This window comes from Rhinoraja longicauda, chromosome 38 (assembly GCF_053455715.1).
Source record: "Rhinoraja longicauda isolate Sanriku21f chromosome 38, sRhiLon1.1, whole genome shotgun sequence".
NCBI lineage: Eukaryota > Metazoa > Chordata > Chondrichthyes > Rajiformes > Arhynchobatidae > Rhinoraja > Rhinoraja longicauda.
In genome coordinates this window covers 3,022,687-3,049,677 of record NC_135990.1, presented here as the reverse complement: position 1 = coordinate 3,049,677, position 26,991 = coordinate 3,022,687, and the positions used below count along the sequence as shown (strand labels likewise).

Below are 26,991 nucleotides of genomic sequence, written 5' to 3'. Positions count from 1 at the left end.
CCCTCTCCTTCTCTCTCCCTCTCTCACGCACAAACTTTCTCTCTCCCTCTCTTCCCCTCTCCTCTCTCCCTCCCTCTCTCCCCACCCTCTCTCTCTCACACAAACTCGCTCTCTCCCTCTCTCCCCCTCTCGTTCTCTCTCCCTCCCTCCCTCTTTCCCCCATCCCTCTCTCTCACACAAACTCTCTCTCTCTGTCTCTGCCTCCTGCATCAATTCCCTCGCTCCCCACCAGATTAAAACCCCCCACCCCCCGCCAACAAATGTTACAGTCGTCAGTTAGGTTACCAATCCGTTCATCTTTGGGATGTGGGAGGAAACCGGAGCACCCGGGGGAAACCTAAGCAGTCACAAACACGGTGTGAACTGAGCATAGATAGTACCAGGAATCAGAATCAAGGTCAGGCCTTACTGCAGACAGATGGGGAGGCACTAATGGTGCGTCAGTCATTTCCTCGCCTGGCCAGTGGTTCAGTGTACATCTACAGGTGACGGGGCTGTGTGACTACATCACTGGCCTGTGTACACAGCAGCGTGAACGGCTGACGCATGTTCAAATCCCACCACAGCCTCTGAGCAATCCAAGCCATTAATTAAGACAATTGGGAGTCAAGTGAAACTGCCTGACTTGTTCGAAAAACAATAAACATCTGCTTCCTTTGCAGAGGGAAATCCGACAGACATATCCTGCCTAACCCGGAGATGACCCCAGACTGAGTAGAAAGGAACCGCAGATGCTGGTTTAAAGGTAGAAGCAAAGTGCTGGAGTAACTCAGCGGGACAGGCAGCATCTCAGGATGGGTCTCGACCTGAAATAACACCGGCCCATGTTCTCCAGAGATGCTGCCTGATCCGCTGAGTTACTCCAGCACTTTTGTGTCTTTTTGTAACCAGCATCTGCAGTTCCCGGGTCACCATTCATGCAATGGCTATTTAAGAGCCTGTCCCACTTCGGCGATTTTAAGGCGACTGCCGGCGACTAGGCTGTTGCCGACAGTTCGCCGTGATGTCGTGGGCATGATCGTGAGGAGTCTTCAATGAATCGTAGTGGATCTTGGCGCATCACTGAGAAACCATCCAGATAGAAATCTCTCTGCGACAGCTGGCTTGTCGCCAGGTATCGTAGCTTATTGCGGGCGCTGTCTGTCGCACGCTGTCCCCAAGTTTGCTAGATTCTCTTAGATGCATTTAGAAGCACGTAATATTAAAATAAGTAAAGTCATTTGAAGATACCATAAAATACTTGTGTTTAACCAATTTATTTACCGTCAGGACATTTGACGGGTAGATTGGAGGCGACAGTTTGACGGTCAGGTAAGCGTGGGGATTTTTGCGATGTTTATGGCCTTCAGCGATTACATTTAAAGTGGGCTCCCAACCCAGATATGCAACCCAGAAACCAGATATGCATCTCCCGTACATTTTCAAAGAATGCCCACACTCCGCACAAAAATCCATTTAACCACTTTTTAAATTAAATTTCTTAATACTGCTATTAGTAAACTGGAAGTCAATCTAGTTTATGCCTTGTTACAGTGAAGCTTGGTTTTCAAGTAACCCGGGCGAGATGTTATATTTCAAAACTCTCAAGTACTTACCGACTTGTCAGTGATTTCAGCGAAAATTAGGACGCCGGAGAAGCATTGACAGCGTGGGAATTTTGCGATGTTTCCGAAAACGCTGTAATCTCGACCTGACTCGGCATTGTCGTGGTCATTGTCGTGGTCATTGTCGTGGTCATTGTCGTGGTCATTGTCGTGGTCATTGTCGTGGTCATTGTCGTGGTCATTGTCGTCGGGTAAAAGAAAATTTTGGCGATCTGCTACGACTTTGACAGTCGCCGGCAGTAGCCTAAAATATCGCCTAAGTGGGATAGGCCCTTTAGCCTTAAAGTAACTCAAGTAACTAGTAGGCAGGGAATAGTGGGATATGGATAGAGTTGCCAACTGTCCTGTATTAGCCGGGACATCCCGTATTTTGGGCGAAATTGGTTTGTCCCGTACGGGACCGCCCTTGACCCGTATTAGGCCTGCAGGCCGCTGTCGGCTGGGGCAGTGTAGGCTAACGGAGTGTGTTCGGGGAGCGGGGCTGAGTGTGTTTGCCTAACGGAGGTTGCGTAGCAACCCGCCTCCCGGTCCTGGCGGCAGCCATTGGCGGAGCGGGGAGCACGTGGCCGCTGGCTGGGTGAGGTCACGTGGGGCGCGGGGCGGTGACATCACCTTGTCCCGTATTTGGGAGTGAGGTAGTTGGCAACCCTAGATATGGATCTTGCACAGGCAGATTGGATCGTTTAACTTGGCATCAGGTTCAGCGTAAACATCGTGGGCCGAAGAGCCTGTCCTGTGTTGCACTCTCTAGGTGAAGGCGCTGTGCACATGGCTGCCAGACAAAACGTCTCCTTCTTTTACTTTTCACTTTTAATTTCAAGTTTTTGTGTACCTTGTGTGTTGTGACTGTCAGCAGACCAATTTCCCTCTGGGGATGAATAAAGTTATATCGTATCGTATCATATGTTCTATGTTTAAGATCATAAGTGATAGGAGCAGAATTAGGCCATTCGGCCCATCAAGTCTACTCCGCCATTCAATCATGGCTGATCTATCTCTCCCTCCCAACCCCATTCACCTGCCTTCTCCCCATAACCCAATTCTCTGAATGCATTCAAGAGAGAGCTAGATGGAGCTCTTAAGGATAGCGGAGTCAGGGGGTATGGGGAGAAGGCAGGAACGGGGTACTGATTGAAAATGATCAGCCATGATCACATTGAATGGTGGTGCTGGCTCGAAGGGCCGAATGGTCTCCTCCTGCACCTATTGTCTATTGTCTATTGTCTATAACCCCTGACACCTGTACTAATCAAGAATCTATCAATCTCTGCCTTAAAAATATCCACTGACGGCCTCCACAGCCTTCTGTGGCAAAGAATTCCACAGATTCACCACCCTCTGACTAAAGATATTCCTTCTCATCTCCTTCCTATAGGAACGTCCTTTAATTCTGAGGCTGTGACCTCTAGTCCTAGACTCTCCCACTAGTGGAAACATCCTCTCCACATCCACTCTATCCAAGTCTTTCGCTGTTTGGTACATTTCAATGAGGTCCCCCCTCATTCTTCTGAACGCCAAGCGAGTACAGGCCCAGTGCCGACAAAAGCTCTTCATGGGTTAACTCTTCCAGGTGTCACCTTGGCCCTTTCTCTGTCATCTGTACCTCTGATCTAGTTTTTCACCCACGCATTTTCAGGATCACTGGCTTAGGACGTACTCACCACCGCTTCACTGCCTGGGGCACTTAGGAGGTTGTCATTTGATGTTAGGGTTAAGCCTGACAGTCTCCACATTTCCAAGAGGTAAATCAATAAGACTCAGAGTTCATTTGTCAATTGTGACTTCCTAACAAAATAAATTCTCGCTTCAAACTTCAATCAATCTCTCCACGTTGCTGCAAGGCTAACCTGACCTTGGTGGATATTCATTGCCACAGGCTGCTGTGGAGACCAAGTCACTGGGTATTTTTAAAGCAGAGATCGACAGGTTCTTGATTAGTACGGGTGTCAATGGCAGGAGAATGGAGCTGAGAGGGAGAGATAGAACAATAGACAATAGACAATAGGTGCAGGGGTAGGCCATTCGGCCCTTCGAGCCAGCACCACCATTCACCGTGATCATGGCTGATCATTTTCAATCAGTACCCCGTTCCTGCCTTCTCCCCATACCCCCTGACTCCGCTATCCTTAAGAGCTCTATCTAGCTCTTTCTTGAATGCATTCAGAGAATTGGCCTCCACTGCCTTCTGAGGCAGAGAATTCCACAGATTTACAACTCTCTGACTGAAAAAGTTTTTCCTCATCTCCGTTCTAAATGGCTTACCCCTTATTCTTAAACTGTGGCCCCTGGTTCTGGACTCCCCCAACATTGGGAACATGTTTCCTGCCTCTAACGTGTCCAACCCCTTAATAATCTTATATGTTTTGATAAGATCCCCTCTCATCCTTCTAAATTCCAGTGTATACAAGCCTAGTGACACGACTGGATGGCAGAGTAAACCGGATGGGCCGATTGGCCTAATTCTGCTCCTATGACTAGGACCGCTGGTCGGCACGGACTCGGTGGGCCGAAAGGCCTGTTTCTGCGCTGTGTCGAAATTCTGAGTCTAACAGGCAAGGGAACCCATTGTCCTGCCTTGGAAGGTGACAGCAGATGCTGGTTTAAAACCGAAGATAGACGAATGAATGAATAGGTTTATTGGCCAAGTATGTGCAGATACAAGGAATGTGCCTTGGTGCTCCGCTCACAAATGACAACACAAACACACAGTTAACAATTAAAAATAAAGCATAAACACATCAAAACAACAAGGATACAACATTACGGTCTAAACATGTGGGTGAAAATAAACCAGAGCAAAAAAAAAAGACTCCAGACTTTGGTTACTTTGGATAGACTTTGGATAGACACAAAAAGCTGGAGTCACTCAGCGGGACAGGCGACATCTCAGGTCGGGTTTCGGGTCGAGACCCTTCTTCAGACTAATTTGAGCTTGTTTGACTGGTTTGAACCTGTGCTCCATAGAATTATTTTTAAGTAATAAAGAAAACTGCAGATGCTGGTTTAAATCAAAGGCAGAGACAAAAAGCTGGAGTAACTCAGCGGGACAGGCAGAAAAGGAATAGGTGACGTTTCGGGTCGAGACCCTTCTGCAGACCCATTGACCCACTCCCCTTTCCAAATGCCTGCACCTTCTTTGTAACGCACTGCACCTGGATGTTAGTGAACGTGGACCTGCATGTAGCTATCTGACCCCCAGCCTGTGTGCTGCGTGATCTAGCAATATCTCACAGCCCTCGAAATAAATCAGCAGCAATCGTCAGAACAGGATGAAGCATGTGTGTTCGTTATCCAGGTTGTACGAGCAAACATTCTCCATCTGCTTCTACTTTGACCAAAAGCTCGACTTATCCTTAAAAGGGTACCACATGGGATGTTGTGGTTACTGATTCCAGTGGTGTATAATTCCACCAGAATGCCTTTCTCTTGCAGAATAGTATTAGGCAATATATCTTCAGGCAAATTGATTTTGCAAGCAGTTCATTACTGTGTTTCTACATGATGGGCAAAGTAGCTGAACTATCCTGTCTGTGTCTCATCCTGTTTCACAGACATTCTCGTTTGAATGAAAATTATTCTCCCATTTGTCGGTAACCCGATCCAACCATCCAGTTCATCCAGTCGGTAACCCGATCCAACCACGGAATCTCTGCAAAGAGTTTGATCTTTAGCAGCTCAGTGGCACAGCTAATTTTGCCACCGCCTCACAACTTCAGTGACTTGGTTTCAGTTTTGACTTGTCGAAACGTATAAGATTATTAAGGGGTTGGACACGTTAGAGGCAGGAAACATGTTCCCAATGTTGTGGGAGTCCAGAACAAGGGGCCACACAGTTTAAGAATAAGGGGTAGGCCATTTAGAACTGAGATGAGGAAAAACTTTTTCAGTCAGAGAGTTGTGAATCTGTGGAATTCTCTGCCTCAGAAGGCAGTGGAGGCCAATTCTCTGAATGCATTCAAGAGAGAGCTAGATAGAGCTCTTAAGGATAGCGGAGTCAGGGGGTATGGGGAGAAGGCAGGAACGGGGTACTGATTGAAAATGATCAGCCATGATCACATTGAATGGCGGTGCTGGCTCAAAGGGCCGAATGGCCTCCTCCTGCACCTATTGTCTATTGTCTATTGACCTCGGGTGCACCCTGTGTGGAGTTTGCACGTTCTCCCTGTGACTGCGTGTGTTTCCTTCGGAGCTTCAGTTTCGTTCCTCCCCACCCCCAAAGATATTGATCATTGCAAATTGCCGTTCGTGTGTAGTTGCTTTTAGTTTAGTGTCGAGGCCATCATGGACACAGGCCCTTCGGCCCACCGAGTCCATGCTGACCATCGGTCACCCGTTCACACTAGTCAATAGACAATAGGTGCAGGAGGAGACCATTCGGCCCTTCGAACCAGCACCACCATTCAATGTGATCATGGCTGATCATTCTCAATCAGTACCCCATTCCTGCCTTCTCCCCATACCCCCTGACTCTGCTCTCCTATGCTTTCCCACTTTCTCATCCTCTCCCTACACACAAGGATAGACACAAAATGCTTGAGTAACTCAGCGGGACAGGCAGCATCTCCGGAGTGAAGGAATGGGTGACGTTTCAGGTCGAGACCCTTCAGTTCCTCCAGCATTTTGTGTCTATCTTCGGTGTAAACCAGCATCTGCAGTTCCTGCAGTTTTAGCAGGCCCTTCGGCCAACTGGGTCCTTGCCGACCAGCGATCCCCGCACACTAACACTACCCGACACACACGAGGGACAATTTACAATTATACCAAGCCAATTAGCCTACAAACCTGCACGTCTTTGGAGTGTGGGCGGAAACCGGAGCACCCGAAGGAAACCCACGCAGGTCACGGGGAGAACGTACAAAATCCGTCCAGACATGGTCAGGATCGAACCCAGGTCTCTGGCATTGTGAGGCAGCAACTCTACCGCTGCGCCACCCAAAATAGTGGTGGTTGTAGGGGATTTTTGTTGTACTTTTAAAGACTTCTTGATCCATGGATTGCATTGTTTACAGGAGGGGTTTCTCACTCAGCCTGTGTGCAATGGTGGGGAACGTGTGCAGCTCCCAGTATGTTTTGTGCATCATACCCTCGCCATTGCAAAGAACATTTTGTATCCGTCTTCCCCCTGCCTTTGCAACTGCAATTAACATACCTGGGAATTAAGATACCTGGCCCTTGAGCCTGCTCGAATATGCAGTGAGATTAGAGCTGACCTGAATGGAGCTTACCTTCAAATTCTTGACTACTTGCAGTAACTTTTCACCTCCTAGCTTGATAAGCCTGTGGAGGGAAAGGTCGGGCGAGATTTTGGGTCGGGACCCCCCTCTTCTGACTGAGGAGAGGGGTCCTAATCCAGAACGTCACCTGTACATTCCCTGACCTGCCAGGTTCCTCCAGCACAGGTAGGGTTGAGAGTGATGGGGGCAGGCGTGGGTAAATCAGACTAGCTTGGATGGGGCATCTTGGTCAGCATGGACATTGAGCCAAAACGTCTGTTTCTGTGATATATGAAAAAAGATCTATTTACCCGTATTAATTCTTCAAAGACTCTGCTCCCACCAAGCTTTGAAGACTCCCATTCCTCCGAGAGATAGATAATTGCCAAAGATAGACACAAAAAGCTGGAGTGAGTCAGCGGGTCAGTCAGCATCTCTGTTGGAAAGGAATAGATGACATTTAGGGTCAAGACATTTTCTTCAGACTGAGGTATCACAAAATGCTGGAGTAACTCAGCAGGTCAGGCAGCATCTTGGAGAGAAGGAATGGGTGATGTTTTGGGTCGAGACCCTTCTTCAGACTGAGAGTCAGGGGAAAGGGAAACGAGAGAAGTATTCAGTGATGTAGAGATATGTAGAACACATGAATCAAAGATATGCAAAGAAGTAACAATGATAAAGGGAGCAGGCCTTTGTTAGCTGTGGGCTAGGTGAAAACGAGTTAAAGGCCTGTTCCACTTAGGTGATCTTAAGGCGACTGCCGGTGACTAGGCTGTCGCCAAACGTTTGCCGGGGTGTCGCGGGCATGACCGTGAGGAGTCTTCAATGAATCGTAGCGGATCTCGGCGCGTCGCGGAGAAATTTACCTGCTAGAAATTTCTCTGCGCCAGCTGGCTTGTGGCCAGGTATCGTAGCTTATTGCGGGCGCTGTCTGTCGCACGCTGTCCCCAGGTTTGCTAGGTTGTCGCAGATGCATTTAGAAGCACGTAATATTAAATTAAGAAAAGGCATTTGAAGATACCAGAAGATAGTTTTGTTTAACCAGTTTATTTATCGTCAGGACATTTGACAGGTAGATTGGAGGCGACAGTTTGGCGGTCAGGTAAGCGTGGGAATTTCGCGATGTTTCCAAAGACGGTGTAATCTCTTAGCCGGGTGCTAGTTTCACAAAAAAAGTGATTTATATCGACCTGACTCGGCATTGTCGTGGTCATTGTCATGGTCGTTGTCGTGGTCATTGTCGTGGTCATTGTCGTGGTCGTTGTCGTGGTCGTTGTCGTGGTCGTTGTCGTGGTTATTGTCGTGGTCATTGTCGTGGTCATTGTCGTGGTCGTTGTCGTGGTCGTTTTCGTGGTCGTTGTCGTGGTCGTTGTCGTGGTCGTTGTCGTGGTCGTTGTCGTGGTCGTTGTCGTGGTCGTTGTCGTGGTCGTTGTCACGGTCGTTGTCGTGGTCATTGTCGCGGTCATTGTCGTGGTCATTGTCGTGGTCATTGTCGTGGTCATTGTCGTGGTCATTGTCGTGGTCATTGTTGTAGGGTAAAAGAAGATTTTGGCGATCTGCTACGACTTTGACAGTCGCCGGCAGTCACCTTAAAAAACTAGGTCAGGTCCTTTACAGGCAATGAGACTCAACAAGACGACTTTGAAACTAGTACGTCGACTTGCCCAATCTCTTTCATAAATGCACGGCCATTATTTTTACACAGTTGTTCTCGATTCTCCCACAAGAGGAAACATCAGTTTCTCAAACGCTTTAATTGTCAGCTTTCACCTTTCTAACCACCGGTGCAGGGCTAGTCTGTTCCAACTACGTTGATAAGAGTGTGTTCCTTCCAAGAATTAATCTAATAAATTTCCTCTGGAGCTGTTTACAACACATCAACATCCTTCCTTACCTAAGGAGACCAGTGTTCTGCACAATGCTCCAGATGCAGCCTCAATAATATCCTATGTAGGAAGGAACTACACATGCCGGTTTCTACCCAAGATAGACACAATAAGCTGGAGCAACTCAGCGGGACAGACAGCATCTCTGGAGTAAAGGAACAGGTGACGTTTTGGGTCGAGACCCTTCTTTAGACAAATCCTAGATTCAATAATATCTTATATGACTGAAGGATAACTTTCCTAGTTATGTATTCAAACCCTTTGCAAGTGAAAGGCTTGTGGATGTGGAGACGATGTTCCCACCAGTGTAAGAGTCTAGAACTAGAGGTCATAACCTCAGAAATAAAGGACGATCCTTTAGGAAGGAGATGAGGAGACATTTCTTTAGGCAGAGGGTGGTGAATCTGTGGAATTCTTTGCCACAGATGGCTGTGGAGGCCAAGTCAGTGGATATTTTTAAGACATAGATAGATTTTTGATTAGTGCAGGTGTCAGAGATTATGGGGAGAAGGCAGGAGAATGGGGTTAGGAGGGAGACATAGATCAGCCATGGTTCAATGGCGGAGTAGACTTGATGGGCCGAATGGCCTAATTCTACTCCTATCACTTATGACCTCACTTATGAGTGCAAAGATTTGCACACGTGCTAGTGCCAGTCCCAAAACAAGTGATAGATGTATAGGAAGGAGCTTTACCAATATCTTATGCAACTGTAACATGACCTCTTAATGTTTACACCCATTACTCTGATGAAGGCCAATGTGCCGAAAACCTTCTTGACTACTCTATCTACCTGCGATGCTACTTCCAAGGTCAGGAATGTACCTGCACTATGGACAAAACAAGACACAAAGTGCTGGAGTAATTCAGCAGCTCAGGCAGCATCTCTGGAGAACATTGGATAGGCAACGTTTCGGATCAGAACCCCTCTTCAGAATATGGACCAAATCTTGCACTACTACGGACGTGTTTGGTTCCAATTGTTTGCACTAATGTCTTGATTTAGTTTGTGTCGGAAGGAACTGTAGACGCTGGTTTAAACTGAAGATAGACACAGAAAGCCGGAGTAACTCAGCGGGTCAGACAGCATCTCTGGAGCGGCACGGTGGCGCAGCGGTAGAGTTGCTGCCTTACAGCGAATGCAGCGCCGGAGACTCAGGTTCGATCCTGACTACGGGCGCCGTCTGTACGGAGTTTGTACGTTCTCCCCGTGACCTGCGTGGGTTTTCTCCGAGATCTTCGGTTTCCTCCCACACTCCAAAGACGTACAGGTTTGTAGGTTAATTGACTGGGTAAATGTAAAAATTGTCCCTAGTGTGTGTAGGATAGTGTTAATGTGCGGGGATCGCTGGGCGGCGCGGACTCGGTGGGCCGAAGGGCCTGTTTCCGCGCTGTATCTCTAAATCTAAATCTAAAAGAAAATGCATAGGTGACGTTTTGGGTCGAGACCCTTCTTCCGAATGAGAGTCAGAGGAAAGGGATCTTGATATAATTTGCACATTCTTTTTCTTTTTAATGCCGTGTGGAATGTGTGTGTGTAATTTATGTATCATTTATGTTTTTCTGTGTTGTCTGAGACAAATGTGTCTGCAAGCAAGATTTTCATTGTACCTGTACATCATCCCACTGGCTCAGATGACAATCAGCTTGACTTGACTTGATTCCTCCTTACCTCAACTTTAAACCGGCAATCTGTGATCTTGAAATGGCCCAGGGGGGAATCAGCTTCCAAGCATTTAAATGACACGATCTATTAGGCACGCGAGATTGATAACGCAAACTGCCAAGCACCTGGCAGGCTGCAGGGTTCCTGCAGTAATGCAAAAACAGGATGGCAAATGACGTTCTTTCGCCCTAGGGATAAGCAACTGACATCTTCACGTCTCGGCACGGTGGCGCAGCGACAGAGTTGCCGCCTCGCAGCGCCAGAGACCCTAGGTTCGATCCTGACCACGGGCGCTGTCAGTGCGGAGTTTGTACGTTCTCCCCGTGACCTGCGTGGGTTTTCTCCGGGTGCTCCGGTTTCCTCCCACACTCTAAAGACGAGCAGGTTTGTAGGTTATTCGGCTCCTGTGAATTCCCCCTAGTGTGTCGGATAGATCTAGTGTATGGGTGATGTGCGGATTCGGCGGGTCAAAGGGCTTGTTTCCTGCTGTGGCTAAATGTCACCTGTTCCTTCTCTCCAGAGGTGCTGCCTGACCCACTGAGTTACTCCAACATTTTGTGTCTGCCTTTTCTATAAACCCGTATCTGCTGTTCCTCCCTATGTAAATATATCTCCCCCCTGATATGAGATAGCTCCCAAAACAATTCCGTGACAAGATCCGAAAACCTTTATTTCCATTCAATTGTAGACACCTTCTTGAGGGTGGGCAGTGAGACCTGGACTGTCCACAGCAGACATGCCAAACAGCTCAACCACTTCCACTTGAGCTGCCTACACAGACTCCTTCACATCAGGTGGCAGGACAAAATTCCCGACACAGAGGTCTTGGAACGTGCCGGAATCCCCAGCGTCCACACCCTCCTACAGAAAGCCCAAACCAGATGGGCAGGCCATGTGGTCAGAATGCCCGAGAGTCGACTGCCAAAACATCTTCTGTATGGAGAACTGTGTCAGGGCAAGCGCTCAGTATGAGGACAGAAGAAACGGTTTAAGGACTGCCTCAAAGTGTCCCTCAAAGACTTGGACATCAACCTCTGCACTTGGGAGTCTCTTGCTCTGGACCGTCCAACCTGGCGTAGCAAGCTCACCACAGGAGCCCGTGCAGCAGAGAACAGACGCACTGCAGAGGCCCAGAGGAAACGCACCGCGCACAAGGCCCGGGCTACCTCCACTTCCACTGCAGCACCCATCCACTTGTGTCCTATGTGTGGGCCTGCCTTCCGGGCCCGGATTGGCCTCACCAGTCACTTCCGGACTCACAGTCACCAATCCCCCAACTGAAAGTGAAGTCATGGTCATCTTCCAACACGAAGGACGAACAACAACAACAACAACAACAACAACAACAACAACAACAACAACAACAACAACAACAACAACAACAACAACAACAACAACAACAACAACAACATTGCTGACAAAGTACTCATTGTGTGAATGGATGCACTATTTCCACAGACGTACATTCTTCTGATTAGGAGTGGAATGTGTAGAGGAGGTTTTCTCTCACTCTCTGTCCTGGGCCTCCTCCATTGTCAGAGTGAGGCCCAACGCACATTGGAGGAACAGCACCTCATATTTCACTTGGGCAGCTTACACCCCAGCGGTATCAACATTGACTTCTCGAACTTCAAGTAACCCTTGCATTCCCTCTCTCTCCATCCCCTCCCCATCCCAGTTTTCCGACTGGTGTGACTGTCCTCCTGATTAAATTTTACTTTGTCACCTTCCCCTCAGCTAACAATGATCTATTCTACATTTTCATCGAGCTTCGTCCCCTTTGATCTCTCCCCTGACTACGGTTGCCAACTGTCCCGTATTAGCCGGGACATCCTAGTATTTTGAGCTAAATTGGTTTGTCCCGTACGGGACCGCCCTTGTCCCGTATTAGTAGGGTTGCCAACTTCCTCACTCCCAAATAAGGGACAAAGAGTGACGTCACCGCCCCGCGCCCCACGTGACCTCACCCAGCCAGCGGCCACGTGCTCCCGCTCCACCAATGGCAGCCGCCATTGGTGGAGCGGGAGCACGTGGCCGCTGGCTGGGTGAGGTCGCGAGGGGCGCGGGGCGGTGACATCACCTTGACCCGTATTTGGGAGTGAGGAAGTTGGCAACTCTACCCCCGACTCTCAGTCTGAGGAAGGGTCTCGACTCACAAAAGTCACCCATTCCTTTTCTCCAGAGAAGCCGCCTGTCCCGCTGAGTTACTCCAGCATTTTGTGTCCACCTTCGATGTAAACCAACATCTGCAGTTCCTTTCTACACACTCATTTCCCTTATCTCCCCTGCTTGAAGCCTTCCGTTGAGGAAGGCCACACTTGCTATTGAGGGAGTGCAGCATAGGTTCACGAGGTTAATTCCAGGAATGGCGGGATTGTCGTATGTTGAAAGATTGGAGCGACTAACCTTGTATACACTGGAATTTAGAAGGATGAGAGGGGATCTTATTGAAACATATAAGATTATTAAGGGATTGGACATGCTAGAGGCAGGAAACATGTTCTCAATGTTGGGGGAATCCAGAACCAGGGGCCACAGTTTAAGAATAAGGGGTAGGCCATTTAGAACGGAGATGAGGAAAAACTTTTTCACTCAGGCAGTTGTAAACCTATGGAATTCTCTGCCTCAGAAGGCAGTGGAGGCCAATTCTCTGGATGCTTTCAAGAGAGAGTTAGATGTCAGGGGGTATGGGGAGAAGGCAGGAACGGGGTACTGATTGTGGATGATCAGCCATGATCACATTGAATGGCGGTGCTGGCTCGAAGGGCCGAATGGCCTACTCCTGCACCTATTGTCTATTGTCTGATAATGGAACTACAGATCCCTCAGTAAATGAAATCATGCATTTCCAACCTCACCTACATAGATCACTCTTAAATGACTTTAAATTCCTGTCTCCTGCTAAGGACACAACTGGTAAGGAAAATAGACCAAATCACCCTGTCCAGGCCTCTCATAATGTTGTACACTGATTAAATCACCTCTCTGCTTCCTCTAGTCCAGAATAAACAACCCCACCCATACCAATCTTCTATGATAACTATCACAGACTCTCTCTAACATCGGTCACAACCTTCCTCCTTGTTGGGCAATGACTCTCTGAGCCTTCCAATAATGAGTAGAATAGAACTGCAGATGCTGGTTTAATTCAAAGGTAGACGCAAAATGCTGAAGAAACTCAGCGCGTCAAAAAGAACTGCAGATGCTTGTTTAAAATCGAAGGTAGACGCAAAATGCTGGAGTAACTCAGCGGGTCAAACTCTGACCCGCTGAGTTTCTCCAGCATTTTGTGTCTACCTTCCAATAATGGTGTAACTGAACATTTTCTTTAAACTGGGGAGAACATGTTTCTCGGGGCAATTACAGGAACGCAGACAACCTGCCTCTGTTTGCTTTACACAGAGATGTGCTTTGTTTGGTATGACAGTATTTTTTATCCAATGCTGGTCTTATGTTGGGGAAAATAATGTAGACATAGTTGGCTATTCACCTTTCTTATTTTTTGAAAGCCGTTTTTGAAAGCCGTTTCAAATGGAAGATTTGATTCCTGGGATGGCAGGACTTTCATATGAAGAAAGACTGGATAGACTCGGCTTGTACTCGCTGGAATTTAGAAGATTGAGGGGGGATCTTATAGAAACTTACAAAATCCTTAAGGGGTTGGACAGGCTGGATGCAGGAAGATTGTTCCCGATGTTGGGGAAGTCCAGAACAAGGGGTCACAGTTTAAGGATAAGGGGGAAGTCTTTTAGGACCGAGATGAGAAAGTTTTTTTTCACACAGAGAGTGGTGAATCTGTGGAATTCTCTGCCACAGAAGGTAGTTGAGGCCAGTTCATTGGCTATATTTAAGAGGGAGTTAGATGTGGCCCTTGTGGCTAAAGCGATCAGGGGGTATGGAGAGAAGGCAGGTACGGGATACTGAGTTGGATGATCAGCCATGATCATATTGAATGGCGGTGCAGGCTCGAAGGGCCGAATGGCCTACTCCTGCACCTATTTTCTATGTTTCTATGTTTCTAAACGAGGGATTATTAAAGAAATTAAAGGTTAATTTCTGCATGATGGCGCAGCGGTAGAGTTGCTGCCTTACAGCACTTGTAGCGCCAGAGACCCGGGTTCGATCCCGACTACAGGCGCTGCCTGTATGGAGTTTGTACGTTCTCCCCATGACCTGCGTGGGTTTTCTCTAAAATCTTCGGTTTCCACCCACACTCCAAAGACGTACAGGTTTGTATGTTAATTGGCTTGGTATAAAATGTAAATTTTCCCTAGTGTGCGTAGGATAGTGTTAATGTGCGGGGATCGCTGGACCCGATGGGCCGAAGGGCCTGTTTCCACACTGGATGTCTAAACTAAAAAAATATATCCACATGTTCTGAGATTTCTTCTGACTTTGCTATAAATTTGCAGTGTTTTTGGTCTTGAGATAATTTATATTGTATTTTTAGTTTGTAACAAACATAATATTTGTTGAGAATTCAGCCTAGTTGTTGTTCAGGGAATAAGTTCAGATTCCTCAGCACAGTCCAGGTACATTTCCTACCCTGTTTAACACCGACCACACCGCATGTTTACAGAATGACCCCATTGGAATAGTGTCATAGAGTCACAGAGTGATACAGCGTGGAAACAGGCCCTTCGACCCAACCTGCCCACACCAGCCAACATGTCCCAGCTACACCTGCCCGCGATTGGCCCATATTCCTCCAAACCTGTCCTATCCACGTACCTGCCAGTAGTTCAGGCAGCATTTGTGGAAAGAGAACAGAGTTAATGTTTCAGGTCTAAAGATTTACCTTTAGAGATTACGTGTGGGAAGGAACTGCAGATGCTGGTTTACACTGAAGATAGACACAAAATGCTGGAGTAACTCAGTGGGACAGGCAGCATCTCTGGGTAGAAGGAAAGGGTGACGTTTCGTGTCGAGACCCTTCTTCGGACAAATTCTTCAGAAGGATCTCGACCCGAAACGTCACACAATAGACAATAGACAATAGGTGCAGGAGGAGGCCATTCGGCCCTTCGAGCCAGCACCGCCATTCAATGTGATCATGGCTGATCATTCTCAATCAGTACCCCGTTCCTGCCTTCTCCCCATACCCCCTGACTCCGCTATCCTTAAGAGCTCTATCCAGCTCTCTCTTGAATGCATTCAGAGAATTGGCCTCCACTGCCTTCTGAGGCAGAGAATTCCACAGATTCACAACTCTCTGACTGAAAAAGTTCTTCCTCATCTCTGTTCTAAATGGCCTACCCCTTATTCTTAAACTGTGGCCCCTGGTTCTGGACTCCCCCAACATTCGGAACATGTTTCCTGCCTCTAACGTGTCCAACCCCTTAATAATCTTACACGTTTCGATAAGATCTCCTCTCATCGTTCTAAATTCCAGTGTGTACAAGCCTAGTTGCTCCAGTCTTTCATCATATGACAGTCCCGCCATTCCGGGAATTAACCTAGTAAACCCGTTCCTTCTATCCAGAGATGCTGTCTGTCCTGCTGAGTTATTCCAGCATTTGTGCCTATCTACCTTTGGAGTTTACTTTTGCCGAAATACCACTTACTGTATCCATGTTCTCTGGAGATGCTGCCTGACCTGCTGAGTTACTCCAGCACGTTGTGTCCATTTGTGTAAACCAGCATCTGCTTGTTCTTCCTTGTTTCTACCTTTCGAGGTTTAAGTCTCGTAATACAGCATGGAAACAGGCCCTTCGGCCCATCGTGTCCACGTCAGCCATTAATCGCCCATTCACACTGATTCGATGCTATCCCACTTTGGCCAGAGGGTGGTGAATCTGTACGAGTTGTTGCAGAGGGGTTGGACAGGCTAGATGCAGGAAGATTGTTCCCGATGTTGGGGAAGTCCAGAACAAGGGGTCACCGTTTAAGGATAAGGGGGAAGTCTTTTAGGACCGAGATGAGAAAGTTTTTTTTCACACAGAGAGTGGTGAATCTGTGGAATTCTCTGCCACAGAAGGTAGTTGAGGCCAGTTCATTGGCTATATTTAAGAGGGAGTTAGATGTGGCCCTTGTGGCTAAAGGGATCAGGGGGTATGGAGAGAAGGCAGGTACAGGTTACTGAGCTGGATGATCAGCCATGATCATATTGAATGGCGGTGCAGGCTCGAAGGGCCGAATGGCCTACTCCTGCACCTATTTTCTATGTTTCTGAGTTTGCCACAGACATCTGTGGAGGGCAAGTCAGGCGGAGATTGACGGATTATTGATTAGTCAGGGGTGTCAGGGGTTGCGGGGAGAAGGCAGGAGAATGGGGTTGGGAGGGAGAGAGAGATAGATCAGCCACGATTGAATGGCGGAGTAGACTCGATGGGCCGAATGGCCTCATTCTGCTCCTATCACTTGTGAAGATGAACTCCGACGCACCTACACCAGTTCACCTCAACCCCCCCCCCTTCCTTGTGAGAAGAGTTTCACATTCTCACTTGTGTTTCAGGGGGGTAAACATTTCATTTCTTGGCTCCCTATTAAACCTCACGGTCAACTGTTAGAGGCTGTTGCGAAAAAAATAGTGACGTGGTGCTGGGGAAATGCTTCTGGAGCTTTGAACTGAAATCTCAGACTGAGAGGGGAGATTAGACAGTGGCTGGGTGGGTGGGGAAGGGGGAGGAATTACATTGAGAGAAGAAACCAAAATACAGCTCCTCCATAAGAGCGGAGGAAGGAATATCTAATCTGTGCATAAAAGTTAACGCTGTGGGGAAAGAAATAAGAGGTGTGGCGAAGGCTGGAGGTTTGGTTTTTTTTTTGTTCTTGAGAGAGGGGGGGGAAATCCGCTGGGCTCAAGGATCGCAAGGACCAGAGAGGGGAGGGTACAGAGTGGATAAGTTAGTGGTGGGTCGGCGGTGTTGAAGGGTGGGGAGGCAAGGGGAACAGTGGGGAGAGAAGATAGTCGTGTCTAACGTGTTGGGAGCTTTGTAGCAACTGCCCTGGGATCTGAGCCCTTGTTGAAGAAAGGCTGGAGAGCTCTCTCCTTTTGTTTAGCTGCTGTTTTTGTGTGTGTGTGTGTGTGTGTGAGTTTGTGTGGGTGAGTGTGTGTGGGTGAGTGTGTGTTTGTGTGTGCTTTTGTGTGAGTGTGAGTTTGTGTGTGTTTGTGTGTGTGTGTTTGTGTGAGTTTGTGTGGGTTTGTATGTGTGTGTGTGTGTGAGTTTGTGTGTGGGTGTGTGTGTGTGAGTTTGTGTGGGTGTGTGTGTGTGAGTTTGAGTGTGAGTTTGTTTGTGTGTGGGTGTGTGTGTGTGTGAGTTTGTGTGTGTGTGAGTTTGGGTGTGTGTGAGTTTGTGTGTGTGTGAGTTTGGGTGTGTGTGAGTTTGTTTGTGTTTGTGTGTGTGAGTTTGTGTGTGTGTGAGTTTGTGTGTGTGTGGGGGGGGGGGGTGGGGAGAGACTTTTGGAGAAGTTCCCTTGTTCACAGCTCAAGGGGATGGGGCGGTGGCTGGTGGCAGCGTTGCTGGGCTGGTGTGTACCCTTGTTACTTTCACCCACCTTGCCCGGAGTGGGTGCCCAGGCGAGAGGGGGCGAGGCTGCTACTGATCCCTGGAGGCAGATGATCCAATGGGAGAACAACGGGCGAGTCTACAGCCTCCTGAACACGGGCTCAGAGTACGTCCCCGGCGGCCGGACCAGCCCCAGGGTCTGGCTGGGAGGGGGGTCTTTGAGGGAGAGGAGACCAGCGGGCACTGGGCGACGCCAGGCTGGACCCCAGACCCACAGGGTGGGCTCGGAGACGGTCAGGGGCCAGACCAGACACCCCTTCGGCTTCGGGCAAGTGCCAGACAACTGGAGGCAGGGAACCTTTGGAGACCCCAGCAACACCCACAGGTACCTGCAGCCCACCTCCCCAGTCTGGCACAGGGGTCGCTTGCCAACCTACCCCGAGACCACCCACCAACAGCTGCCCCAACGACCCTCCTACCCAGAGACCACCTACCAGCAGTTGCCCCAACGACCCTCCTACCCAGAGACCACCTACCAGCAGTTGCCCCAACGACCCTCCTACCCAGAGACCACCTACCAGCAGTTGCCCCTGCCCCAACGACCCTCCTACCCCGTCCCCTACCACCAGCCCAGCTACGACTACGCTCCTCCAAGGGCTCTGGACACACCTGGCGAGACCCTACCCTACCGCCGGGGGCACTCGGACATCCCCGGGGGTCACCCCTACCAAGCCAGGCCCAGGTACGGGGATTATGGAGAGAGCATGCAGCCCTACAGAGCCCTGGGGCAAGCGTCCGACCTCCCCCAGCAACCTCCCCCCGCCAACGATGGGCTGGACAGGCGTTACATGCACAGCTTGTACGACCAGGCGCTGGCTGGCGTGGAGGACAACCCGACCATCTCCATCTCCAGCGGCTCCACCTCCTCGCTGGACACCGGCCACCCCAGGACGGGAGATGGGACACGATCTGGCGTCCAACGTAACGCGGAGGAGTACCCACTGCCCAGATCCCTGCCCGATGGTGGGGTGCAACTGGGCCACCAGGTACCTGGACCACGCCTGGCTTTGGGCAGCGTCTTCAGACCGGACCGTGCCGGCAGAGGTACACATTGCACTTGCACTAACGTGGACTTGTTTAAGGCAGGGATAGAGAGATAGATTCTTGTGTGGGAAGGAACCAGGGGTCACAGCTTAAGGACCGCGCCGGCAGAGGTACACATTGCACTTGCACTAACGTGGACATGTTTAAAGCAGAGACAGAGAGATAGATTAAGAAAATAGATGTTGGTACAAATCGAAGGTTTTTATTCACAAAATGCTGGAGTAACTCAGCAGGTCAGGCAGCATCTCAGGAGAGAAGGAATGGGTGACGTTTCGGGTCAAGACCCTTCTTCGAGACCCTACCTCAATCGGAGAGGTAGATTCTTGTTTGGGAAGGAACCAGGGGTCACAGCTTAAGGATAAGGGGGAAGTCTTTTAGGACCGAGATGAGAAAGGTTTTTTTTCACACAGAGAGTTGTGAATCTGTGGAATTCTCTGCCACAGAAGGTAGTTGAGGCCAGTTCATTGGCTATATTTAAGAGGGAGTTAGATGTGGCCCTTGTGGCTAAAGGGATCAGGGGGTATGGAGAGAAGGCAGGTACTGAGTTGGATGATCAGCCATGATCACATTGAATGGCAGTGCTGGCTCGAAGGGCCGAATGGCCTCCTCCTGCACCTATTTTCTAAGTTTCTAACTGCAGATGCTGGTTCAAACCGAAGATGGACACAAAAATGCTGGAGTAACTCAGCGGGGTGGGCAGCATCTCTGGAGAGAAGGGATGGGTGACAATAGACAATAGGTGCAGGAGGAGGCCATTCGGCCCTTCGAGCCAGCACCGCCATTCAATGTGATCATGGCTGGTCATTCTCAATCAGTACCCCGTTCCTGCCTTCTCCCCATACCCCCTGACTCCGCTATCCTTAAGAGCTCTATCCAGCTCTCTCTTGAATGCATTCAGGGAATTGACCTCCACTGCCTTCTGAGGCAGAGAATTCCACAGATTCACAACTCTCTGACTGAAAAAGTTTTTCCTCATCTCCGTTCTAAATGGCCTACCCCTTATTCTTAAACTGTGTGGCCCCTGGTTCTGGACTCCCCCAACATTGGGAACGTGTTTCCTGCCTCTAACGTGTCCAACCCCTTAATAATCTTATATGTGGGTGGCGTTTCGGGTCGAGACCCCCCTTCTTCGGCCTGAGAGTCGGGGGAAAGGTAAAGGAGTGATGCAGACGGGGATGTAGAGAGAGAGATGCAGAACAAATGCATGAAAGATATGCAAAAAAAGTCAGGATGATAAAGGAAACAGACCATTGTTAGCTGTTTGCTGGGTGAGAACGAGAAGCTGGTGCCACTTGGGTGGGGGAGGGATGGAGAGAGAGGGAGTGCGGGGGTTACTTGAAGTTGGAGAAATCAATATTCATACCACTGGGCTGTAAGCTGCCCAAGCGAAATATGAGATGCTGTTCCTCCAATTTGCGTTTGGCCTCATATCTGTCCTCGTTCTCACCTTGCAAGCAGCTAACAATGGCCTGTGTCCTTTACCATTGGTATACGAAGATAACTGCAGATGCTGGTACAAATCAAAGGTATTTATTCACAAAATGCTGGAGTAACTCAGCGGGTCAGGCAGCATCTCAGGAGAGAGGGAATGGGTGACGTTTCGGGTCAGTCTGAAGAAGGGTCTCGACCCGAAACGTCACCCATTCCTTCTCTCCTAGATGCTGCCTGACCTGCTGAGTTACTCCAGCATTTTGTGATACCTTAGTCTGAATAAGGGTCTTGATCCGAAACGTCACCCATTCCTTCTCGCCAGAGATGATGCCTGTCCCGCTGAGTTACTCCAGCTTTTTGTGTCTATGTTTAAACCAGCATCTGCAGTTGCTTCCTGCACGTGAAGCAAGGATTTGTTTTTGCCAATTCTACCGTGAAATTAATGTTTCCTACAAGGATAATTGACATTCTTGGGATGGTTGCGTAAAGCTGCTCGTGGTGGCTGGTGAGGGGAGACCCCATGTGTTAGTGAGAGAACCAGCCTTAGAAAACACTCCAGGGCACACAGTGCTGGAGTAACTCAGCGGGTCAGGCAGCATCTCTGGAGGACAAGGATTGGTGACGTTTCCAGTCGAGATCCTTCTTCAGTTCCTGACGCAAAACATCATGGCGGGACTGTCGTATGTTGAAAGGCTGGAGCAATTAGGCTTGTATACACTGGAATTTAGAAGGATGAAGGGGGATCTTATTGAAACATATAAGATAATTAGGGGATTGGACACATTAGAGGCAGGAAACATGTTCCCAATGTTGGGGGAGTCCAGAACAAGGGGCCACAGTTTAAGAATAAGGGGTAGGCCATTTAGAACTGAGATGAGGAAGAACTTTTTCAGTCAGAGAGTGGTGAAGGTGTGGAATTCTCTGCCTCAGAAGGCAGTGGAGGCCAGTTCGTTGGATGCTTTCAAGAGAGAGCTGGATAGAGCTCTTAAGGATAGCGGAGTGAGGGGGTATGGGGAGAAGGCAGGAACGGGGTACTGATTGAGAGTGATCAGCCATGATCGCATTGAATGGCGGTGCTGGCTCGAAGGGCTGAATGGCCTCCTCCTGCACCTATTGTCCATTGTCTATTGTCTATTGTCTATTGTCTATAACCCATTCATGTTCTCCAGAGATGTTGCCTGATCTCCTGAGTTACTCCAGATGTTCAAGTAGCATCTTTGTCTTGAAACAAGGAACTGCAAATGCTGATTCATACACAAAAGGACACAAAGCGCTGGAGTAACTCAACAGTTTTGGCAGCATGTTTACGGTGGTAGAAGGCTTGCCAGTTATACAGGCTTGCCCCAACCTGAAACGTTATAGAGTGACACAGCGTGGAAACAGGCCCTTTGGCCCAACTTGCTCACACCGGCCAACATGTCCCAGCTACACTAGTCCCACCTGCCCGCGCTTGGTCCATATCCCTCCAAACCTGTCCTATCCATGTACTTGTCTAACTGTTTCTTAAACGTTGGGATAGTCCCAGCCTCAACCACCTCCACTGGCAGCTCGTTTCATACACCCACCACCTTTTGTGTGAAAATGTTACCCCTCAGATTCCTATTAAATCCTTTCCCCATCACCTTGAACCTATGCCCTCTGGTCCTCGATTCCCCTACTCCGGGCAAGAGACTCTGTGCATCTACCCAATCTATTCCTCTCATGATTTTGTACACCTCTATATATCCCCCCTCATCCTCCTGCGCTCCAAGGAATAGATTCCCAGCCTGCTCAACCTCACTCTGCGGCTCACACCCTCAAGTCCTGGCAACATCCTTATCTCCTGCCCATGTCCTCCAGAGATACTGCCTGACCTGCTGAGTTACTCCAGCACTTTGTGTCCTTTCCTTTGACCTGAATGACATTGAGTATCTTAAAGGTTCCTCTGCTCATCCAGGTAAGGGAAGAGTATTCCGTCAAACTCATGACTTCAGTCTTGCCGACATTGGAAAGGACTGTGTGTGGTGTCAGTAGGTGAGACGTTCACAGCTTTACACACTATCTTTGACCTGCTCTTGCAGTCTGACACAAAATATCAGCTGCTCATGTTCTTCATTGATCCTGCCTGACCCCTTGAGTTACTCCAGCACTTTGTCTTTTCCTTTCTCCTGGTAAGTGGCTGCTTCAGTTGGCCTTCATAACAAGAGGAGTTGAGTATAGGAGCAAAGAGGTCCTTCTGCAGTTGAACAGGGCCCTAGTGAGACCGCACCTGGAGTACTGTGTGCAGTTTTGGTCTCCAAATTTGAGGAAGGATATTCTTGCTATTGAGGGCGTGCAGCGTAGGTTAATTCCCGGAATGGCGGGACTGTCATATGTTGAAAGACTGGAGTGACTAGGCTTGTATACACTGGAATTTAGAAGGAAGGGGATCTTATCGAAACGTGTAAGATTATTAAGGGGTTGGACACGTTAGAGGCAGGAAACACGTTCCCAATGTTGGGGGAGTCCAGAACAAGGGGCCACAGTTTAAGAATAAGGGGTAGGCCATTTAGAACGGAGATGAGGAAAAACTTTTTCAGTCAGAGAGTTGTGAATCTGTGGAATTTTCTGCCTCAGAAGGCAGTGGAGGCCAATTCTCTGAATGCATTCAAGAGAGAGCTAGATAGAGCTCTTAAGGATAGCGGAGTCAGGGGGTATGGGGAGAAGGCAGGAACGGGGTACTGATTGTGAATGATCAGCCATGATCACATTGAATGGCGGTGCTGGCTCGAAGGGCCGAATGGCCTCCTCCTGCACCTATTGTCTATTGTCTATATTCAGTTTATTTCTGTTTTTTATTGTATTACGGCTCGTACAGATGCCAAGAGGATAGATTTCCTGTTTAGTTTAGAGATACAGTGTGAAAACAGGCCCTTCGGCCCACTGAGTCCATGCCGACCAGCGATTTCCCGAACACTTGCTCTATCCTACACACTGGGGTGCTGGCTCGAAGGGCCGAATGGCCTACTCCTGCACCTATTGTCTATTGTCTATTGACAATTTGCAGCAGCCCATTGACCCACAAACCCAACGCGTCTTTGGAAGGTGGGAGGAAACCAGAGCACCCGGAGAAAACCCGCGTGGTCACGGGGAGAACGTACAAACTCCGCACAGACAGCACCCGTGGTCAGGATCGAACCCGGATTTCTGGTGCAATGAGGCAGCAACTCTACCGCTGCTCCACTGTGTGGCCTCAGTGCTCAACCTAGAAATAACGGTGATGGTCACCAAAGTGCAGGAGCAACTCCACGGGTCAGGTAGCATCCCTGGAGAAATAGACACAAAGTCTGAAAATGGCTCCCAACCTGAATTGCCACCTGTCCTTGCATTCCAGAGATGCTGCCTGACCGTTAAGGCACTTTGTGTCTATTTCTGGTGGAGAAATTTTAGATTTTAGATTTTAGATTTAGAGATACAGCGCGGAAACAGGCCCTTCGGCCCACCGGGTCCGCGCCGCCCAACGATCCCCGCACATTAACACTATCCTACACACACTAGGGACAATTTTTTTAAACATTTGCCCAGCCAATTAACCTACAAACCTGCACGTCTTTGGAGTGTGGGAGGAAACCGAAGATCTCGCAGAAAACCCACGCAGGTCACGGGGAGAACGTACAAACTCCGTACAGACGGCACCCGTAGTCGGGATCGAACCTGGGTCTCTGGCGCTGGCATCGCTGTAAGGCAGCAACTCTACCGCTGCGCCACCGTGCCGAGTCAGGCAGAATCTGTGGAGGGAAAGGGTTTGACAATATTTTGGGTCGGGATCTTTCTTGTTATTCTGGTAGCTGAAAATCATCCACTGACTTGGGCTCCACAGATTCACCACACTCTAAACCTAAACCTATCCTATCCATGCATCAGTCTGAAGGAGTGCCTCGACCCGAAACGTCACCCATTCCTTCTCTCCTGAGAAGCTGCCTGACCTGTTGAGTTACTCCGGCATTTTGTGTCTACCTTCGATTTACACCAGCATCTGCAGTTCCTTTCTGCACATCCTATCTATGCACCCTCCTAATTTAAAACTAAACTAAACTAAATAGACCAAATAGACTTAATATTTGTGTTGTAATACTGTGCCTTTGAAATTCATTTCTGTCGACTCAATTGAATTAGACTGGGTACTAATTCTGGATGATCAGCCATGATCATATTGAATGGTGGTGCTGGCTTGAAGGGCCGAATGGCCTCCTCCTGCATCTATTTTCTATGTTTCTATGTTTCTAGACCACAAGAGGGGTCACCCATTCCTTCTCTCCAGAGATGCTGCCTGTCCGCTGAGTTACCCGACATTTTGTGTCTGTCTTCATTATAATTTAATTCTCCAATGTCAACTTCCACTATCACTGTTTATAGATGAACACATTACATTAGTCAATTTAAACAAGGGATATAGTGCCCATTTGTTAAAGTTCGTCGATATCCTGACTTTCAATAAAAGGTTCAAACTAAAATAATTCAAAAATAATTATTGCGCAGAAACATGACCACAGTTATCAGTGGAATGTCTGTTTCGTGTCTTCATCTGAGTCTTGACTCAAAGACAAAAATCTCTCTAGGAGTAAGCTTTGATCCAGAAACGAGACTGTTGTCAGCTGAAGGCAATTTCTGCTAGCTGGAGCATGTGTGAAAGCAAGACGTGCCAGTTTCCATTAGCGTGTTGTGGTTGGAATATAGCACTCTCTCTCCCTGTCTCTCTCCCCCCCTCTCTATCCATCCCCCCTCTCTCTCCCCACTCTCTCTCTCTGCCCCACTCCTCTCTCTCTCTCTCTCTCTCTCTCTCTCTCTCTCTCTCTCTCTGTCTGTCTCTCTCTCTCTCTCTCTCTCTCTCTCTCTCTCTCTCTCTCTCTCTCTCTCTCTCTCTCTCTCTCTCTCTCTCTCTCTCTCTCTCTCTGGTCTGTCTCTCTCTCTGCCTCTCTCTCTCTCTCTCTCTCTCTCTCTCTGTCTCTCTCTCTCTCTCTCTCTCTCTCTGCCTCTCTCTCTCTCTCTCTCTCTCTCTCTGTCTCTCTCTCTCTCTCTCTCTCTCTCTCTGTCTCTCTCTGTCTCTCTGGAGAGAAGTATGGAGAGAAGGCAGGTACGGGATACTGAGTTGGATGATCAGCCATGATCATATGAATGGCGGTGCAGGCTCGAAGGGCCGAATGGCCTACTCCTGCACCTATTTTCTATGTTTCTATGTCTCTGTCTCTCTCTCTCTCTCTCTCTCTCTCTCTCTCTCTCTCTCTCTCTCTCTCTCTCTCTGTCACTCTCTCTTTGTCTCTCTCTCTCTCTCTCTCTCTCTCTCTCTCTCTCTCTCTCTCTCTCTCTCTCTCTCTCTCTCTCTCTCTCTGTCGCTCTCTCTTTGTCTCTGTCTCTCTCTCTCTCTCCCCTCCTCCTTTATCCTTCCCTCTCTCTCTCTCCCCATTCTCTCTCTCTCTCTCCCTCTCTCACACAGACTCTCTCTCTCTCTTCCTGCTCTCTCTCTCTCTCTCATGTAAAATGTTCAGGTGGCCGATGTTCGGCGTTGTACAGGTAAGCTAAAGGGCCGTTTCCACACTATCTTTAAAAGCAAAACCTAATTGACCCTTTAATCTTCAATCTTGTATTTCATAATAGAAAAGATAACAAGCTAAGCCTTCAAAGTTTCTGTACCTTTTCATATCTCTGGTTTCCTCTCCCTTTACTCTTTATCTGAAGGGTCTCGACCCGAAACATCACCTATTCCTTTTCTCCAGAGATACTGCCTGTCCCATTGAGTTACTCCAGCTTTTATGTCTAAACTAAAAGCTCCTTGTTAAGGGAAAAAGAAACACAAGAATTCCAGTGTATACAGCCTAGTCGCTCCAGTCTTTCAACATACGACAGTCCCGCCATTCCGGGAATTAACCTAGTAAACCTACGCTGCACGCCCTCAATAGCAAGAATATCCTTCCTCAAATTTGGAGACCAAAACTGCACACAGTACTCCAGGTGCGGTCTTGCTAGGGCCCTGTACAACTGCAGAAGGACCTCTTTGCTCCTATACTCAACTCCTCTTGTTATGAAGGCCAACATTCGATTGGCTTTCTTCACTGCCTGCTGTACCTGCACGCTTCCTTTCAGTGGCTGATGCACTAGGACGTACAGGTTTGCAGGTTAATTGGCTTGGTGTAAGTGTAAATTGTCCCTGGTGTGTGTATGATAGTGTTAGTGTGCGGGGATCGCTGGTCGGTGCGGACTCGGTGGGCCGAAGGGCCTGTTTCTGCGCTGTATCTCTAAACTGAACTTACATAACGTGACCTCCTGAATTCCAGCACTACATTCTCCAGACATCCACAACCTCACTTGTTGAACCCTGCATTAAATCCGTATCCCTGCCACCCTCTTTAGTCCATCGTCACCCAAGGCAGTCATTTGTCAGTCCTCCGCAACCTCGGTGTACTTGGTGGTGACAGGGACAGTTCTGCTGTACATGTACCTTCCCCAGAGCACATTCACTAATTACTCTGTAAAATCCCCATGTAAGTTCATTAGAGGATAGTATAGAAACACAATTAGCCTCTCAAATCCACTAAACATAGAAAAATAAAAAATAGGTGCAGGAGGAGGCCATTTGCCCCTTCGAGCCAGCACCGCCATTCATTGTGATCATGGCTGATCATC

General features: G+C 48.6%; 1 protein-coding gene across 1 annotated transcript in view; it reads left to right on the top strand.

Annotated features, from left to right (window-relative positions):
- Positions 1-17,804: 17,804 nt before the first annotated feature.
- Positions 17,805-26,991, top strand: part of LOC144610858 (lysyl oxidase homolog 1-like) — a 14,222-nt gene continuing 5,035 nt past the window's right edge. The window contains exon 1 of the mRNA XM_078429827.1: positions 17,805-18,921. Within this exon, the coding sequence (XP_078285953.1) occupies positions 17,805-18,921 (1,117 nt within the window). The remainder of the gene's footprint in view (positions 18,922-26,991) is intronic.